Below are 21158 nucleotides of genomic sequence, written 5' to 3' on the forward strand. Positions count from 1 at the left end.
TGCCCATATTTGGTGTGTAAAAAAGTTATAGGTGGCAGCAGGGGTGAGGGATCGCGCTGGTACCCCCATCTCTACTAACTTCTCCCCTAGCTTTAAAAAAAAACTTTTCCCCCTAAATTTCCATGAATTAACGCCACTGTAAAGCTGACCGACCCCAATATCCTTTAGAAGATTGATTCTCAAACTGGAGGTTGCATTCTCTTAAAAAAGACATTTCTGTTCGTCAGAAATAAATAAATATTTTTTTTTACACTTAAGAAAGTTTTAATTATTAATTAATATATTTCTCGTAAATACGTAAATAAATGCAGCTAAAACTTCATCGATTAATAAATAATGAGAAACTAAGGGTCTTTTGATTTTGGTTCAGATTACTATTTAATATAAAGGGGCAAGGCCATATCCAGGGGGGTTAGGGGGTTTGAACCCCCCCCCTCTGAAATGTTTGCCCAGCTCATAAAACCGTAACAAAAATGAATATAAAAAAACTATGCGTTTTTGAGGTTTTTTTTAGTAACCCCCTCCCCCCCCCAAAGTGCTTTTGTAAACTCCCCCCCCCCCGAAAAAATTTCTGAATACGGTCCTGTCGTAAGGTAACTCACACTTTTTTTCAACTATTCTGGAGGGTTGAAAAATTAAAGAGACTAAAAAACGATGCTTTACAAAGTTGTTCCTACAAGTGTTTACTAAGCTGTTCCGGACAAGGGCAGGAAAATGTCTATTCAATGACACTTTGATCATTTTGATCTACCTTCATCTGATGATCCTCATTCTGAGAACAACATAGCAAACGGATTTTGGCAATTATTTCATAAATGCAAAAATGTCAGTTATGACTATTTGATGTATCAGCGACTTGATGATGACGGTACTAGCTTCTATTAGTATTTAAATTGTAAAGTGTTAACTTAAGAAAGTGTTAAGTGTTAAAAATGTTCTTAAGTGTTTAAGTGTAGAACACTAAACATAAATGTAAGGATCAGCAAACATTGGGTTTTGCAACTGCCTGAATCTAAGCGTAATTTAAAGACCATTATAAGTGTCTCTTAACTCACTTATAACTATAACTATCACCTATAACTGTAATTCATTATGAATAGAATTTCAGTTTTTACAAGGGGTCACTTTTTTTTAATGATTAAAAGAGGCATTGCTGAATGGCTTTGTTTAGGATAAGAAAAGATTTATTCATGATGGATTAAACACACATTAAATATATAACACTAATCACCGCAAAAGTTATTTATTCTGTAAAAGAGGGGAAGACACAACAGTTATCAAGCACTAACTCAGAGAAAAATGGATTACTTTCTGACATCAGTCAGAAAAAACAAAAACAAATGGACTCCAATCAGTCCCCAACAAAAAAGAAGAATACTTTTCATTTTTCTTTAAGAAGCTAGACGAATGATACCTTCGAGCTGATTAAGGCACCATGTTTCATATATCATGACTCCCCATTACAAGATCGAAAATCTGACCTTACGATGATCGATGATGACCTTAGATAATAACTAGTTTGATCAGAGATAAAAAAAAAAAAAAACAACAGCCAAGTACTAAGAGGCTCAGGGAGGTCACCATGGAGCTGAGAAAAAGTAAAACATGCACCTGAAAGAGCATAAAACAATTCAAGATCAGGTAATGGCATAGATCTCGATCTACTAGTTTTCTGAACGAGGTTTCTGGCTTAATTATAAACCTTGATAAAAGGGTTTTAAGAGAGAAGGAGAGGTGTGGACCGTCCATTATTCCTGGACAGTAAGAAACATCAAACTGGATGCTGTTGAAAGAGGACTTTCAAAACCGACCTAGGTAAAGAATGCTTAAGCTTTCTTGAAATACAAATAATCCTTCATTTCTTCATTTAATTAGACCAGTGTGAAGTTTGGAATACAGGATCTGGTCAATAAGGATACCTAAGAATTGATCGTAATGAGCTTTGGGTCTACAAATAGCGCCATTTGACAGATGAATTTCAGTTAACGGAGTAAAAAAAAGAGAAACGCTTAAGAGAATTCGAAAAACAAATTGACTTCGAAAAATTTAGGATAAGACAATTAGTATCAACGACAGTATTTTTCTTCTTCTCCCAAAAGTTTGACTTCTCCCAAAAGTACCGACGGTGCTGTCATCAACGAAAGAAACAAGATATTCGAAGAAACTGAGCTAATGTTGCTATTGGGGGAATGAGAAAGAATTGGATGAAAAAATCTGTAGCAACATACAGGTTTTTATTTTCAGCTCCGAGTCTGGTTCCGGCTCCTTGCGCCAGCTCCGGCAAGGAAAACGATGGAAAACTTCTTTTACAAAACCATTCGTTTAATCCGTTTTCTCCTATCTCCTTTGGTTAATAAAGGGCCATTTGCAATAAGATTCTACTAATCCCATGACTTAGATAGTGCTAATTTGAGCCAGTCAAAGTTTCTCGTAGAATATTTCAACCAATCGGAAAATTCTATGATAAATGTCATTGGCAAAAATTATCGCTAGCAAAATATTGGTATTTGTAAAATCTCACTGTGAATGGGCTTTGAGATATTTATAAGCTTCTCAAAAATTTGAACTTCTGGTATTACAGTTGTTTTTGCTGCCTTTTGGATGAATTGGAAGAAAAAAAACTCAACCATTTATTAACACCTCCCTGCTCTCTCGACAATAGATTGTGAGAGTGTCTTCTTCCAAAAACAAGTATATAATGCATTGGTCAAGAGTGTTGGACGGCTGTTCAGTTCGTCTAATCAGTCGGATGTTGGTTGATCAATTTTCAGTAAATCCAACTTGATAAATTAGCTTTTATTTACTTGAAAATTTGAAAACTAGATTTTGAAAATCAAAATTATTTGAACAAACGTCTCGATATCATAACATTAGGTTCGGCAGGACTTGAGGTCCTAAATGGCGGACAAACTATTTGCAAATCAGGATGCGCGCTTTTTTTTAGAACTCTGTATAATGATACTTAAGAAAAAAACAAAACATGAGGTATCCTTTTGGTCTAAGAATTGTCATTTCTTAGAAACGGCAGCAATTTGAAATGACAAGAGCCCTTAAGCACCAAAGTCTTCCTTTTTAACAACCTTGATTTTGTAGTTTTGGTGTTTCCAGAAACTACTCCAAATCCAAACACCTTACTAAATTTCTATGGCTTTATCAAAAATTGTACACTATTATTTCTTCAATAATCATTTTGGTGTTGTGGCTGAACAGGTAAAAATTGCAAATTTATGGTTACTAACATTTTCAAAACTTGTCCAAATGCCTGTGAAAAATCCTCAGTTGCTACCCAATCTTTATCATTTCTTCAAACCTCTTATGAACTAAACTTTTATTCATAATATGTAAATTAATTCTAGATTTCTCGCCCTCCTGTATCAGTAAACGACGTAATAGCTTTACCAACAAGAATGGGACTTATTAAATATATATTTTTAGGATGTTTCTGCTGGATGTACAATCTGCAACAACGGTGCTTCAAGAAACACTTTTAGCCAATCCTCACCTTCAAGAGTACCTCCATCAAACCCTTTTATTCCCAAGCAAGGTCAAAGTCATAGCTTTGAACCAATTCAGGATGGCGTAAAAATCCACACTCACAACACCAATCAAGGCTATGACTACCCCACGCCATCACAAGATAAACAAGGATACGACTATCAGGCTCCACCCCCTGATAACAGGTAACTTTCTATCAGGTCATCTCATCAAATAATTCCTGTAAAAAAGGAGCTTTAGTATGGTGTGACTTTTGCAGAGGTATGTACCGACTCCCGTACTAAGTCCGTACAAAAGTATAGATTTACTTCAACTCTTAATCCATAGAGGAGTCTGTAATTTCAGAATTTTTGCACATCTTTATGCAATCTCTACCCCTTAGTGTCGTGTGCAAATACACGTGAAGCCGGTGCATCCTTTTGCATTCTGTAAATATATGTACAGTCCTTACATTTTTGTGAAATCTTGAAGTCGTATGTAATTGTACGTGAATTCTGTACATCTTTTTGCATTCTCTAAATATGTGTGCAGTCTTAACATCTTTGTACAGTCTTATATCTTTATGCAGTCTCTACATCTTGGTGTCGTAAGTAAATATGCGTGAAGTCTGTATATCTTTCTCGGTCTTTAAATATGTGTGCAGTCTCTAAACCACTGTGCGGTGATATATGAATGATGTGTAATCAGTGTAAGACTAATCAATCGTGCAGACTGATGCAAGTCTGTACACCTACGCACCAATCCATGTGCTAGGTACGAATGTTCAGAATGCACAAACAGTCTTTTACTTCATGAGGTGTGTGGGGGGATAAAAGTGCAATTAAATATTCCGCGAGTGTTTACAGTTGCTCTGTTAAATTTTTATTATTGTCTCTTTTATAAATTATTTTACCTCCAAGTTTTGTTAAAATTATAAGAAAATAGGTAAATAAAAGAGAAGTATCCTTAATCGAGTAGTTTTCACTCAGCCGCAACAACAAATTGGATTTTTTCTAAACAGTTTTCTGAACTGGTAATTTTGAGATAATTACTAAGATTTTTCCACATTTTATTTAAATTCTTCAGTATCAGATGAACTTGGGTTAACTGTTTTCTGTTTTATTACTTTCGTATTTATTTATTGTATCAAACAGTTCGTGGTAACGAACTGTATAGTAAGAGCGGCTCGTCTCAATAGTAACCGGAACTCTAAAAAACGGAATTTTAATATCAATAGATACATCAAAAGAATCGGATTTTTATGCTGATTTTAAATAAGTAAGTTTCATCAAGTTTACTCATATCCATCAAAAGTTAAGTGCCTGATAAAATTTGCCTCATTTTCAAAACAAGGGAAAAAAAACCTAAAAGTCATAGAATTTTAATGAAAATCACACCATCAGATTCAGCGTATCAGAAAACCTTACAATAGAGGTTCCAAGCTCCTATCTGCAAAAATGTGGAATTTTTTATTTTTTGCCAGAAGAAAGATCACGGATACGTGTTTATTTGCCCTTTTTTTCTTTTCCCCAAGGATGATCGTATTAACCCGGAGGTCCTAGAATTTTGAGAGAGGGCTTATTTAAACAGACATTAAAATTTCCAGTGCTTTTTTTAATAAAAAAAAAAAAATAGATTATCTATTAGGAATGCCCTATTTATTTAAGATTAGTTTTATGGATTAGTATTAAAAATAGAAAATAGATAATTGAAAACTTATGGTCATTAGAATCTTCAAAACTTTTTCAAGAATAGCAGTAAAATCCAGAGTTCCTTCCCAGACTTTATTATTTCTTCAAACATATTTTGAACTAATTTTTTTATTCAGAATGATTAAATTAATTTTAAATTTCTCAACTCCTGTATGAATAAAGCCTATCAATTTCTAATCAATTTGCTTGACCAATAAGGATAGCATCACATTTTACTGGTAATTTTGAGAAGATCATAACATTTTTGTGCATTTTAAAAAAGATCATCAGCATCAATGATGTTTCATAAACAGTTCTATCGAGGTTTGACAAAGGGCCAAACCGAGACCCGTCTGGTCAAAGTGAAAAATTTTCGGTCAAATAATAAATTCTATTTCTTCATGTAGCCTACTTTGCTTGTTTGGGATCCGTTGAGAATTTTTTTTTTCTAACTGGAAAATCCTTATAATTCTGCATATTAGACGAGCTAACTAGACCAATACTAGCTTAAGAAAACAAATCAGAAAGGACTTGCAAGCCTAATTAAACTAAGGCCAATACTACTTGTCTCTTTGACAAGCTAAGCTGGCATAACTTTTTCCAAGTTTGTTCAAAATTATTATTTTCACTGCTTTGAGATTAATTTTAGGGGAGGGGGGTGAAGAAAATCTGATTGAGAATATCTTTCGATGAAGGCGCTTCTTCTTTGATTCTTGTTGCAATTCCTTAAGATTTCATCGTAACTGATTTTTGTCAGTGGCTTTACTTATTTTAATCTTTATTTCATACAGTCCAAATGTGAATTTAGTCTAGCCTATACTTATTTATAATTTATAACTTACAGACTCCCACCTGCACCACCTCTTGTTGAATCCATCCTCCCAGAAGCTGCACCTCCCGCACCTCATGGAAGCTCAACAGTCTCATCAAGTGCCACAGCATCTGCATCTGCAAGTGCCTCTGCCTCTGCTAGTGCCCATGCTAGTGCCTCAGCGTCAGCTTCTGCCTCAGCAAGTGCCTCTGCAAGTGCGTCGGCCAGCGCAAGTGCTCATGCTAGTGCCAGTGCATCATCTTCAGCATCTTCTGGATCAGGTCCTTACTGGTGGCAGCAAGCTGGTAAGTATGGGTTAAATATAAGTTGAGAATTAGCTAAAATTTTATCACAATTCACAAGGAGCTTTTTCGTTGAATGTTTGTATGCATGTATTGTATTAAAGAAGCTTCTTTATTACTAAGGTTCTTGCGTCCCTGCACTGTGCTGCTGCATCTGATTTTGTACTCTGGGTCCTGCATTACCAGGCTGAGATCAAACCCACTGCGCCGCCATACGACGTTGGATGTTTACTATTTATACCGGAGGATTTCCGAGACAATTACGAGACTTGTAATATGAATTTCTTGCAATATAAAACAAATTTTCTTGAACTAATTACCATTTAGACTGAAGGTTTGAACTGTCACTATTCATTTTTTTTTTTTTTTTTTTTTTAAGGGAAAAAACAAATCTATAAAAAGGTGACTTTAGGTACCAAACCCTACGATTATAGAAAACCATTTGTCTGAGAATCATCCATTATTTTAATATAAATTAGACTATAAATGGGCTGGAGAGAGACTATAATTTAATGGTATTGTGGCAAATGGTTTAATTTTGTGACAAAGATCCGTAATTAAGTAAATAAGTTGGTTTGAATTAATTGAAATACCTTGGTAACGTTCATGACTCAGCAACTCGAGACAAAAAAATTGGCTGTTTTTCCAATTCCAAAAGATACAGCGCAAGTTATTTAAACAGTTATTCAGATAAAATAACAGAAACTATTTAATGCATACACAAACGTAAGTAATAACGGTGATCTCCAGATTATTGTGACGGTTCTTTTCTCTCTCTCCATCTCTCTCTCTTTGATTTGAGAAGGATGTTTTATTGTGCCCCATAGCGATATTGAATTCTTCTCCAGAGAGCTTGAATTTGGAGAGAAAGACATAATCATTCACGTTTTTTCATATCTTAGTAGCAGTATTTGAAATTTTTATCTAACTTTAACAACATCGTCTTCATGTTTCGTTTCTACTCTATTACTATATTAAATATCAAGAATAATAGTGCAGAAACCAATTACAAAATTAAAGTTAGTATTTAAAAATCTTTTCTACTGTCGATAAAACCTATATTTTCAGAATTTGACCACTTCCTTGAACAGTTCAATAGAATGTACAAAAGAAAATTGACTATTTGTCAGACAAATACAGCTTACAGCTGAATAGAAAGTTGTGCATTACGATTTTAAACTTTGGCATAAAACAATAATTGCTATCATAGCCTAAGGTTTTATTATTTGAATTACCATAATAGAACTGTTTTTCTGTCTGTTTTTACTTTGACAGATATTGCGCTTAATTAGGTACTATGAGCAAACTTTTACTAGTTTTAAACACTCGAAGATAAAAAAAAAATTTAAAGTCAAAGTTCTGAAATAAATTACAACGTGCGACCTAAGGCCACATCTTCAACTGGATAGTCAAGTGCTGTCAATATCAAAGGCCATCAATGCAGGCGTTGACGGATTGGCACCAGAAACACCGTTTTTAAGTTCACCATGATTTGTTATCCTTTTGACGTCAGAGGGTAAACTTCACCTGACATAGGCGAGTAAAGACAGGGCGGAATTCAGTGTATGATATTTAAATGTAACCAAATAAGCATTATTTAAAAGAGTGATGAAGGAGATTACTTTAAAAGGCATAGAGACAATCCTTAAGAGGATACGGTATCTTAAGGACCACCGTAACTCATCCATTATACTTTTTTTGTGTGGCCGAACTATTTAGATTTGATTGAGGGGTTTTGCCATAACTTGTAGAGCTTGGATAAGAGATCCAAATAAACGACAGAAAACTAAAACCCGACACCTACTGTCTCGGAAATCTTAGAAACGCGATTTAATTTCCCACGTTTTGTGTCAGTGATAGAGATATTCAGTTTTATTGGAACTCGCATCATCAGAGAGTGTGACTTTTGTTTTTTCGATGAAACGGAGCAGAATGTTATTTTTAAAGTTCAGAAAAGGGCAGGTCCTAAAAATGCTCTAGCAAACCTGCTAAGAAAATGTTAAAAACTAGCTCAAAGCAAATATCATTGGCGCAATTTTATAGATTTGGGAGTTCCCCGTGGTGCTACCAGCTTTGATTGACAAGCTTACCGACAAAAGAAACGTAAAATGTTATTGTCTTTTCAATCAGGTTTCATAGCCAAACCACATATTCTTAATAGCTCTCGATGATGGCTAGTCTCCTGGGAGAAATGGTCCTTTGTCTTTGTGATGATCCGAAGCTGAGGCTTGCATACAGGCTATATCCACATACAGACTATATCCAATAGCATAGCTGCATGCGTTCTTTAGGTTGGACATTTAGTTTAGGGAGCAATGTAATAGTTTCCATAATTAGTAAAGATGGTGAAATGAGGTATATCCAAGCTATCCTTTTCTATCATTTTATCCCTGTCTCTCCTTTTGTCTTGCTCCATTTTGCCAATGTTCTCATTTTAAATGATTGTGTCGTTTTTTTATGAGAATTTGAGGCTGTGGAGTTTTGGAAAGTTTGAAAATGGTCTATAAAAAAATTACAGGAATAGAGATGTCTTTACCTCCTAACCGTTAGAGCAGGTATATACTTGTTAAAACAGGTATATTGAGTTTATAAATTAGGCTATTCATCCAGGAAGAGGTCATTGTACTGTATTTGGCGTTTCTTTGGATGACATGCAAAATATGTATTAAAACTACGTTTTTTTCCTTTTTTTTCTTTCTTATGTGCAAAAAAAACTATGGACGTTTAGTTCAAGCAAAGGTTTAGTACACGGTTCCCTACACTTAGTGTCACGTCATTAATTTTATCGAACATTAAAAGGTAACAATTTTCGAAGCTTGTGGCTGAAACGAGGAGGAGCATACTTTCAGAAATCATGTACACCAGGTGGCGCGTGCCAAGCGTGGCGGAAACTGTGCTAAGCGTGGTAGAAACTCTGCCAATCGTGGCAGAACTGTACGGTACATGTGGCGTTCTGGTATGCACCTGGTGGTGGAAAATGGGTACCCCCTTGGGCTGAACTTTTTCAATGAATGTCTTGTTTTAAAATAAAGGGGTATAACGTGGCGGAAACTGTGCCAAGCGTGGTGAAAACTTTGCCAACCGTGGCAGAACTGTGCGGTCATGTGGCGTTCTGGTGTGCACCAGGTGGTGGAAAGTGGGCACCCCTTCGGGCTGAATTTTTTCAATGAATTTCTAGTTTAAAATTAACGGGGTATAAAATTACAGAATTTTTCAACAAGTACGATTCATTTTTCAATGAAGGATAATTTACATGAATATATTAAAAAATATTTCGAAATTTGACATATGTAGATGCACCGGCAGCATTATGTGGAGGGTGAGTAAAATTAGACCGCATAGTCTTTCGAATAAAATTTTATTTTTCAAAATTTGGAGCTAATTTTTGTTGTTGTGAATAACCTTGTCACAATTGGTCACGCTTGCAGTCACAACTAGTTTGAAGGGCTCTAGTTACAAGTGGCAAAAGGATTTTTCTTTTCTTTTTTAAAACTCAAAGCAGATGTTCCAGATTAAAGTATGAGATGGCCCGTTTTGTACTGTGACCTAATGAACCTTAATAAGAGACATTCTTCACCTTGGATGTTAGACATAAAGAATAAACACTTTGCTCTTGTTTATAAAAGTATCAGACTAAAATAAGTATATCGTTAATATTTGTTAATGATACCACATTCACCCTTCATAGTAAATTAGGAGCTAACTTAAAATGACAAAGCCCCATAGCATGCTAAAAAACAAAAAATCGTTAAAAAAAACAAAAACATTTTTATGATTAATATTCCCGTAGCGCCTTCCATGCATTCGAGTTTAAAAGTGTATCAGCAATGGAATTACACAAGGCAAGTTTCACATGCCAATAACAAGATAAGTATAATTAAACAAAATAATTATCTAGATAAAGTTTTAATCAGTCAGAAAGTCTACCATTTCTTGAACTTTTAGGGGTAGCCCACCCACTTCATTGAGTAACGGAGGTAGCTGATAGGACCTAAAATATTTGACATCTGCAAGGAAACAGAATATCCCTCTGTTAGATGTATTTTGATTTTTAGTCTTTCGACTTTTGCCCTGATATCTTCATGCTTTCTTATTATGAGTTTACTTACGAGCATCCCCCCTCCCTGATAAAATTCTTAAGAAAAACCAATCTAATTTTCTCTTCAGAACATTCCAAACAAGCCAAATTCTGTGTGTAGGGGATTGACATTTGGAATTCTGACGTTAGACAATGGTCCTCCTTCGAGGGGGATGTAGGCCCTATAAAAATAGCGACATTATTTATCCCTTTATAGTGCATGAATTGATCACGGTTAAATATTCTTATTACAACAATAAAATTCTAGGTAACCCATGCGCAAATCATATTGGTCCCGACTGCCCTGATACTTATGTCTGCACTCAGTATAATCTATGTGTTGGAGGTACAGTAATAAATGGTGCCAAGGGTCTGGTGACAAAACCAAAACTTGAAGACCTCATGCTTTATGGACGTCCATGCAATAATGATGGAGTTAGTGTGTGCTGCCGTAGACCAGAAGCGCCACAACCAGTGGAACCAGCTGAGGCGGAAATTGCTCAACCAGACCGCTCAGACCCTGTTGTGGTCCCCCCACCACCGTAAGTAAAATTATTGCAAAATTCGTGTTTATTTAATATCTATTAATCCGCAGATGCTTTTATAAACTACTACTCGTACTGAGTACTATGCAGCACCTGATGCAGCACCAAGCAGCACCTCACTAACTCACTGCAGCACCAAACCGCATGATGCCAGCACAGCTACGCACGCTCATCCTCAATCCAAAACTATTCAAAGCCTCCCACTTTAAACCCTCCCAAGAAGTTCCAATTTTCTTTAAATCCTTTTTTATGACTTCTTCCTGCCCCAATCGGAGACTACCTACTTTTGTCTGCCCCTAAATGGATGGCCGAAAAGGACTATCATTGGTAATCTGTCATCCTTCATCCGCAAAATGTCTCCTAGCCGTGCTTAAAATCTAAAGCTGTATCTTAAAATCTGATAACAAAATAAAACTCAAGGATCTAATGCTTGGTTTATAATAAATAAATACAGTTTCTAATTTTTTCAATATAATTAATGAACATCTTAATTAAAAGCATAAAATAAGAAAATTATATTAGTCCGAGGTTTGTAGGAGGGTTTACTAATAGACAATGAGAAGGATACACAGTTCTGCTGTGTATCCAAGAATTTGCCCTCTCTTGATTTTGAAAAATAATTTTTGTGGCATTTATTGAAAACTTCTATTTTTATTACTTCCTCCCCCAGAATTTGAAAAAATAGATTTTGTCCCCTCCCCCATATTTCTGTGAATCGACAAAACTGATGACACAACATAAACTAATCAATAATTATAATAGACTACACACAGCAAGTGTTTTTGTGAGGTCCATGCACTTTTTTGTCCATGCCATCAACAAAGGTTTTTGAAGCAGGAAAAGCCGGTTATTGAGGTTTGACTCTATAAACATTAAAAAAAATAAAAAGAAGTTTTTTTTCAAATGAAAGAATAGAGCAACATTAAAACTAAGAAGAACAGAAACAATTTTGTATATAAGCAGGGCTATCCCCAAATTAGTCCTTTGCTTGTTACGCTAAAGTTTTTTAATGTTTTGAAAAAGTTTCTTATTCCAATTCAACGGCCCTTGTGTTTCAGCAGTTGTTCTTAAAGAATTGGGACACAAAGTCAAACTTGATAACAATTTCATTGTTATCAAGATTCCTTTTCTCTGAGTTTTGGTTACTATTGGCACGATTCACTCCTTATTCACAATTCGTTATCAAAAACTGTTACCTTGATTACCCCTATCATGGTTAACTGTTGACATGGTTGCATATTGCAATGCTTTTTCCACACTATGTGGTATGGTCACGGTCGTTACTAGCCAAAATGGGGGGGGGGGGGGGGCAAGAAATTTTATCGACTGGCTGGTCATTTTTACCGACTGTTTTTGTCCAAAATTAGCATAATGTCCGTTTCGAACACAATACGTAAAATCACTGCAAGAGTCGGTAAAACCTCTGTATTTACCAACCGAGATTTAGATTTCGGTACATATCATGTCACTATTTTAATGCTGTGTATTTAACCAAATGGAAAATTGTGGCACCATCTGGGAAATCACGGCAGGAGTCAGTAAAACTGCTGCGTTTACCAACCAAGTTCGAAATTTCTGTAGATGACATGTCAGTATTTTCGTGGTCTTTATTGAGCCGAACAAAGCATTTTAGCGGCTTCAGAAAAATCGAGGCGCGAAGCGGCACGATTTTACCGACTTCTTTTTTTACAGAGTGACCAGAAAAATTTGGGGGGGCATCCCCCTTCTCCCCATGCCTGGCGGCCCTGGGTATGGTATCCATGGGCGCCCATAAGCTGAATTCCAGGGGGGGGGCAAACCTTGTATAATTGGCACTTTTAATGCTATATAACAGAAATTCCAGAACAAAAATATAAAAATAAGGCAGCATCATTCAGCCAGGGGGGGGGGGGGCGGGAGCCCTCCCCAGCCCCCCCATAAGGGCGCCCATGATGGTATCTATTTAAGTAAAATAATCAATCTAAAGTGCTGACCTAGACAGATATGTGCCTTACTAGAAAAAAAAACCTCAAAATACAGTTATGACAGTAAGTGGTAAATATGATGACCATCTTGGATGGCCGGTTGCAGCCCCCTCCTATCCTCGAAGAAAACCGTCTACTTTCGTGTATGCTACCAATACAATTCTCTACCACTTTGGAAGCTAATCATACTGTCAATGATGTAATGCTTGAAGAATGCACAAAAAATGACGTCGTTCTAATTTATTCTGTCAAATGTACCATGATACACTATGAATAAAGTACAATTTAAATAATATTGAAATTCATAATACGTAATAATCATAGGTATCGTGATCGTGATCATTCCAAAAGCATAAAAAATGTGCATCTTTCAAATTGAACGAAAAGTAGCGAAGAATAATAAAAAGGTAGTAACTACAACAACACGGCACGACTGTGCCAAGACGCAAAATAACGGGGGGGGGGAGCTGCCAAAAATCCTTGTTTATGTTAATAGAACCAAAATAATAATTAAGGACTGTAATAAGTTTAAACAATTAGGTAAAATAATTCATGAGAATTGTTCATTGGATAAAATGATTAGTTTAGCAAATAAAGGCGAGTATTGGCAAACCTGCCCTTGCATCGAAATTTCTTTTAAAAAAAAATAAAATACAAGAATCAAAATTTCTGTAGTTAGGAGCTTGAAACTTCTGCAATGGGGTTCTTCTAAGTGCTGAATTTGGTTGTGCCACTTTCAGTATGGTCACTTGCCTTTTTTGGAGGGAGGACGGGGGCGGTGTTGGTACTTCTTTGAAAATGGAGCAAATTTTCTTGGGACTCAAAACTTTCGAAGGGTAACCTTAAACTTAATGAATTGAAAAGGTTTAGAATCACCATGACAAGTCAATACTTTTGATATATATATTGTTATCAAAACTCCTTTTTTAGAGTTTTGGTTAGAATTAGGACGAGTCACTCCTCACTTGCAATTTGTTATTACGAACTGTTTGATATATAAAATGAATTTTCTTTTATTTATATGTTGGTTCTTATGTTCTTAGTTTGTATGTTATCTTTTATATTAGACTATGATAGTCTTATGTTTGTTCTTAGTTCCTATGAGTGCGTATGTTCATAGTTTCAGTGTCACTTTTTACTTTTATGTGCCACAAAGCACTGACCCATCCAGGGGGAAGAGCCGGAGGGAACCTCCCCCCCAAGATTTTTTCTGGTGTCCTCTTTCCTTGGTTTTTTCTTCTTCTTTTTTAACTCTTTTTTAGAATAAATTTGTCAATTTGGTCAATTATTGGTACTTTTGTCAGACCCCCCCCCCCGAGATTTTGCTCATTGGCACCCTTACCACATTGCCCTCCCCCCCCCCTCAAGATTTTTCTCTAGATCCGTCCCTGCCACAAAGCATACATTTTAACCCAAAGTGGGTCAAAATGCCAGGAAGATGCATTTTTTGTTAAAAATTGCATTTTTTTTTATTATATTTTGTTACTTGTAAAAAGTAAATGTATATCGAAGATACCTTTCCAGAGAGTCCTTAAACATGTCTTTATAAGGTTTCAGTGGCCCCACTACCGGCGAAGGAAAAAAAATAGAAAAAAGGAGACACACCAGTGTTTCCAATGGAAAAGTGACTTTTTTTTTGTTGCTCAGCTGGGGCACAAGCTCATAATTTTCTACCATGCTCATTCCAACGACGCGATTTTGATTCGATCAGACGTCATATGACTCCATTTTCGAGGGGTGTCAAGCTATTTTTTAGGTTCCAATAAATTTATTTGGCAATAAGCTCTTACCATTAATACTAACGGAAATAACAATTACCATTAATAAATCAGCTTCAAGTGTAAATTCTTCATCACTTAAGTTTTTTTTTGTAGAACGCGTTTTTACATTTTCGCTTAAAATGGGGCGGAGTGCGTTGTTTTAATGACGTTGCAACCATGATGTAAGAAATCACAGCTGTTCATTTACCTTTACAAATGTACACATAAAATACAATGCAACATTGCACTATTGCACAAAACCTAAGCAGATATTTTGGCTGCATGACCTTAGCGAAATATTGCAAAAACTAAAGCAAAGGAACCAATAAAAAGCTCGCCAAAAACTCTATAATCGAATAACGACGGATTAAAAAGTAACAATGAACTCTGTGAGTTTTTAGTTTCTGTGTTTTTAGTTCACCATTATTCTATCGAACTGAATTAGAGTTAGATTTTGATTGGCTTCTTTGTTTTATTTAGTTTTTGCATCTTTTTTCAATGGAAACTGTTGTTAGTCATATAGGCAAAATATTCGCTAATGTCTAATTTTTTTCATTTTTTGAGAATTTATCATTAACTTTTTGTTTTTCGGACGATGGAAAGGTAATGCAATCTTGGCCAAAACTTCTTTTCTCTTTTTTCAAAAATTTCATTTTATTTTCTCAAACTCTGAATTACAACTAAACTTAGACCCTTCTTTTTTATTTATAAAAATTAAATTTTAAAACTAGATTGCTATGGATCACCAAAATCCTTTGCTAGCAAGAGAAAACGTGAGAAAACGAAGTGATTAAACCCAAACAAATCATTCAACACCCCCGCTCAGTTCTCACAGCAACAACAAAAAATAGACAAATCTCAAAAAAATTGACAACAAATTTTTTCATAAAATTATTTTTATAAAATTTTTTCGCTCTCCTAAGACCAAGTTTTCTTAGGTATATTTACTTAAAACTCAAAGGTTCCAGTAAAGATCCATAGAGGTTCTGCAGCAAAGAGTGGCCTTCAAAGAACAACTGTTAAATCAGGCGAATAGCATGAAAACATTTAACAGAGACAAGGTTTTTGTTATGAAAAAGATTTTTTGGGAGATATAATGTATTTTAAAGAATTAACAAACGTAAAAAGGTCAAAGAAGACTGGCATACACGAAACAGAGCAAAAACCGAAACAGTACAGAACCCTTGAATAAAATTAGGGCTATGAAGATTTTTGCGTACAATAAAATTCACATCACCTTTTTGATTGGTTGAAAAAATTAATTATTTGGGGAAATCAACAGCTTAAAAATAGCAAAGGCTTAAAAAGGTAAAATTTGAAGGTGAATATCGTTTATTTGATTTTTACAGACCACCTGCACTTGTGGAACCAATTTCATCACCAGTATTCGCTCCAATTGAAGCAGCACCGACACGACCACCATTCAATGTTGCACCCGCACCACAACCGTCCCCCCCAGTTCCTCAACAAGTTCAGCCTCTGCCCATCCCACAGCAACCTTTACCTCCTGCACCATTTGTATCACAACAGGCGGAACAAGTCGGACGAATTCCAGATGGCTCTGAAGGTACTGTAATATCATCGAGATTTGTCAAATTCATATGCTAACTTCCAATGTTTGATGTCTTAAAGGTTTATACGAAGCTTCAACTACACAAACGGGGGGGGAAATTCTTTCCCCGAAGCTCTATATAAAGAACCCTCAGCCGGAGTGCTGATAGCACAGGCTTAAAACTGTGCTGTTTCGGTGTTTAGGACCCCCCCCCCCCCTTACAAGTCAAATAAAAATTTCGCAAAGGTTCAAACCCCATAGCCCTTCTGGATACGGCTTTGTTACGACACATTTCCTTTTAGCTTGCTGATCATTAATAAATGAAACTGAGATAACTTTCTTTCTCTCACTTGTCATCATTGAGCTAGCCTCCTAAGAAAGTCCAGTAAAAAAAAAGTCACTTGTGGTCCTAATTCCGTCCATTTACCTTTTCATTTTTTGTTTATTTTTGCCGGATCCACCTTATATGTAAGTCTCTGAATTTACCTCGTTGCATCACTGCCCATCTAAACTAGGTATAACATTATCTAAGTTTTCAACTACTCATCAAGCGTTATGAGCCTGATAAAACTTGCATAATTTTAGAAAAAAAAGGAAAATACCCCCAAAATGCAGAATAAGCTCGATGAAAATTACACCATGAAATTCAGCATATCATTTGAAGGAGAACAGTATGTTTCACTCCACAACGGAGAGAAATACAACTTTTTTCTATCTTGCAAGGTTCCCAAGGGTATTAGATTGGGTTTCCTAGCCTTCAGCATGATTATATTTTGATGGAAATTAGTACTTGTTTCATATTCACTGACGACTTAATTGTTGGTTACGTCCGAAAACTGACTATTCCAACATAATTCATACTCTGTACTCACTTTACTAAAAAATGCTATAAATAACTGCTGATAAAATAACTATAAATAGAGTGCTGATATACTGCTGATAAGGTAACTGTAAATAAAGTGCTTTAGCATCCTTTTACTTCCAAAAAAGAAACCTTATAAACACATGGATCTTATTGGTTAAGATCAAAACGTAATTTTAATCCAAAGCGATGATTTGATACTGGTTTAGACCTTGGTGATGATCAGAAATTATAGTTAAATTTTAGATGTGACATTAAATTTCAGTATTTAAAGTCATTTACATAAATTATATTCCAACATTTCGTAAGTATTTTCAAAATGATAAGCATTTATGTAAAAATTGGAAGGAATTTTTAATTTGATGAAAACATCAAAGGCATTTGGCACCAGGTGGTGGTTTGGTACCAGGAGTATACTAATTCCCCTGGAATTGTGATCTGGCACTGGGTAGCAGATAACATGGAATCTGCCACCAGGAGGCATTGTTTTGATATCCATAGTTTGGCTCACTCTTTAAAAACATCGCAATCTGTGAAAGTAATTGAATAGTTTACTAAGCCCAATGAACGCACTAAATGCAAGAAAAAAGAAAATGAAAACATCATAGGCATTGGGCACCAGACAGTGGTTTGGTTCCAGGAGTATACTAATGAACCAATATGCCCAATGAACGCACTAAATGCAAGAAAAAAGAAAAAGAAAATAAAAACATCATAGGCATTTGGCGCCAGACAGTGGTTTGGTTCCAGGAGTATACTAATGAACCAATATGCCCAATGAACGCACTAAATGCAAGAAAAAAGAAAAAGAAAATAAAAACATCATAGGCATTTGGCGCCAGACAGTGGTTTGGTTCCAGGAGTATACTAATGAACCAATATGCCCAATGAACGCACTAAATGCAAGAAAAAAGAAAATGAAAACATCATTGGTATTTGGCACCAGACAGTGGTTTGGTTCCAGGAGTATACTAATTCCCCTGGAATTGTGATCTGGCAAAAAATGAAACCAACAAAGATTTTATGAAAACCTCTCCCTCTTCCCCCACGTTAAATCATAAATACAAAAAAGTGTCAGATTCCGTAACACTTGGAAGAATGTGATAACTTTTAAAAAATACGTGTTTTAAACCATCGCTTCTCTTGGGAAGAAGTTTGAAGGTCCCCCCACTAAAGTTTCTGCGGCTTCTCACCCTTTAATTTTGTTTAAATTACGAATTACAAACGTTGCAACATTTTTTCATTACATTGTTAAGATAAATGTAAATTGTGTAGGAAGTTTGGTATAGTAAACTGCTATATCCAATTTCCACTAATAAGGACAAAACATTATCACCATAAGTAATTTTAGAAGCAGATTTAAAAAGTTCAGGGAATTAATTTCATTTCTTACTCTCTATATGTATGAGCAGTGATAAAGTTCCACTCAGTGTCCACGAGGGAGGGTTAAAGCATAGAGAAACGAGAGTTTACTTGTAAAAATCTTGTTATTCAAGGACGTTTTGTTATTAGCTTAAAATTTCATACAAAAGAACCAATCAAGTTTTACTTATTTTTTACTGGCTCAATTTGACATAGCAACAACAGGTGAAATAGATGGGGCTGTTTGGCTTCCCTAACTGATATATACTTAAGGAACAATGTGATTTATTTACTAAAATACGTAACAAATAGGGGTATCAACTGGGAGCAATTGCCCTCCTTAGATTCCCCCATTCTTGGGATTTGAAAAATACCTTTTTTTTGCTGTTTTCATTGAAAAAAAAACACTTCAAGTAAATTAATTTAGTCTATATTATTCTATTTCTCCTTCTTCTTTTATTTACTCTGTTTTATCTATTTTTAGCAGTCGGTTTGCCCTATCCTGGATGTGCAGCAGCCTTGAAGTGTGTCCTAAACGAATTCTGTAGCGTACAAGGCATTATGGTATTTGAACCTGTTAGTCCTGAAAGCCTTGCCTCTTTGTTCCGTGTGCCACTAACCGTAAGTACTTTTTTTATGCGCTAATCCGTATGTACATGCAGACACTTGACTGTGGCCAAAGATGCCTACAGACAGCGGATCTTTTCACGAGCTCGTGCACTTTTTCTTCCATGCCCTCCATTCTCTCCCATTTCTGTTTCCATCTTCAATCCATCAGAATTATGGTATTTGAACCTGCTGGTCCTGAAAGCCTTGCCTCTTTGTTCCGCGTGCCACTAACCGTAAGTGTTTTTTTTTATGTGCTAATCCGTAAGTACTTGAGGACACTTGACTGTAGCCGAAGATGGCTACAGACAGTAGATCTTTTCACGAGATCGTGCACTTTTTCTTCCATGCCCTCCATTTCATTTTCCATCTTCATTCCATCAGCATTATAATATTTGAGCCTGCTGGTCCCAAAAGTCTACCTCTTTTTTCCCCTTGCCACTAACCTTTTCGCGAGCAACAGATCAACAACAGATCTTTTCGCGAGCTCTGTGCACTTTTCCTTCCATGCCTTCCCTTTTCTTCCATTTTTTCTATCTTTTTTTCTTCCGTTTTCCTGCACTTCTTCTTCCATGGCGCTAGCAAGTTTCCTAAGGTGTTTGAAGCTATTGACACAGGAACAAAACCGGACTTTTAGATTTGATATAATCTGAACGGACAAAGTCCACTCATAATTCCATCTTTTATGCTAGATGCGCGTTTTACCTACTCACGCGTTTCAATTTTTTTCTGTTTTACATTATAGTTGTTTAGGCAATTAATCTACCCATCCTTTTACATTCAGCATGATAAATTGATTAACCTACCCTATTTTTGTGTATCTTATTTTGTGCTCATGATAATTCCGCGTCTTGTTTAGAAGTTTTTTTTTTTTTTTTTTTTTTTTTTTTTTTTTTTTTTTTTTTTAATATGCAGTACCACCTTTTCTCTACTGTAAAAACAGTTGGATATTCAAATTATGGATATAAAAACTGTTTGTACTGTATCCCGAGAGCTTAAATAAAAACACAAAAGCATTATTATACCAACAAGCCCTTGAGCAGAGTAAAAAAAGGTCACTATTTACAGTATAAAAAAAAAAAAATGGTAATCTTCAACTTATTCCTTCTCCTGTAAAATTCCTGTTGCGTAACACAACTGCAAATAACTCACCACAGCACAAAGCCACCATTGGCCAAGAACTAATTCGTAGCTATTTTTAAAAATAAAAAGATTATGTGGACTTTTCCGAAGACAGTTATTATAATGAAACCTAATTGGGTACAAATAACCAATAGTAGTCCTCAGCGAAGAAGAAGACTAAGAGCGAAAGAAGACTAAACTAAATAAAGAAACCAATAAAAAACTACGGTAACTCACGATCAGAAAGCTCCTCAGAAAAAAATTAAATAAAATCAAACCAAAAAAAGCCTTAGTTTAATCACTTTACAAAAGCTCAGCAGAACCACGAAGTTATTTTGGATTAAGTGAAGCTGAACACGAAATTTCAGTTTCTATTTTTACTTTTTATTTCTGGTTTTCAGTTTGTTGTTATTCGAGATGCTCCTTGATCGTGAGTTAAATTTTTCATTGGTTACTGTGTTCTAGGTCTTTGTTATACTTCGCTGAGGACAATTATTAGTCATTTGGCCAGAATATCTCATTAGGTTTTATTTTAATTGCTATTTTTGGAAAACATTTTAATTAAGTATAATTTCCTGGGTTTTTTTTGCAAGTCATAATAATTGGAGGAGTTTGCTAGGAGTTTAAGCGCTGAAGGCAAAATTAAAACAAGATCTCTTGCTAATCTTAACCCTGGTTCACACAGGAGCAATACTTCAAACTATTAATTAGAAACTGGCACATTATGAACTCATTATGACAGTGGTTCGACGTTGAACGTACTCAGTAAAGTAAACACCTCTTAATATACAGGTTCTGATGTAGTTTCCCTTCGATTGTCAATCAATAATGGTAATATCTCTGAGGATTAGTGATTATAAATTGGACACAGTGGCGGATCCAGGGGGCGCGCCCCCTAGCGTAGTCTAAAGTAGTGTAATTTACTTAATTAAATCAAGTTTGTGTTAATTAAACTTGCTCCTAACGCAAGTTTATCAGATCCACCTATTTTGCCCCCCCCCCAAAAAAAAAATCCTGGATCCGCCCCTG

The 21158-nt window shown here is 35.6% G+C and overlaps 1 protein-coding gene across 1 annotated transcript in view; it reads left to right on the forward strand.

Annotated features, from left to right (window-relative positions):
• Positions 1 to 21158, forward strand: part of LOC148952844 (uncharacterized) — a 128289-nt gene that overhangs the window by 102566 nt on the left and 4565 nt on the right. The window contains exons 7-11 of the mRNA XM_089088128.1: positions 3436 to 3680; positions 6010 to 6281; positions 10625 to 10898; positions 15975 to 16192; positions 18886 to 19022. Coding sequence (XP_088944254.1) covers positions 3436 to 3680; positions 6010 to 6281; positions 10625 to 10898; positions 15975 to 16192; positions 18886 to 19022 — 1146 coding nt within the window. The remainder of the gene's footprint in view (positions 1 to 3435; positions 3681 to 6009; positions 6282 to 10624; positions 10899 to 15974; positions 16193 to 18885; positions 19023 to 21158) is intronic.

This window comes from Artemia sp. Qi Xiang Cuo, chromosome 4 (assembly GCF_049724085.1).
Source record: "Artemia sp. Qi Xiang Cuo chromosome 4, ASM4972408v1, whole genome shotgun sequence".
NCBI lineage: Eukaryota > Metazoa > Arthropoda > Branchiopoda > Anostraca > Artemiidae > Artemia > Artemia sp. Qi Xiang Cuo.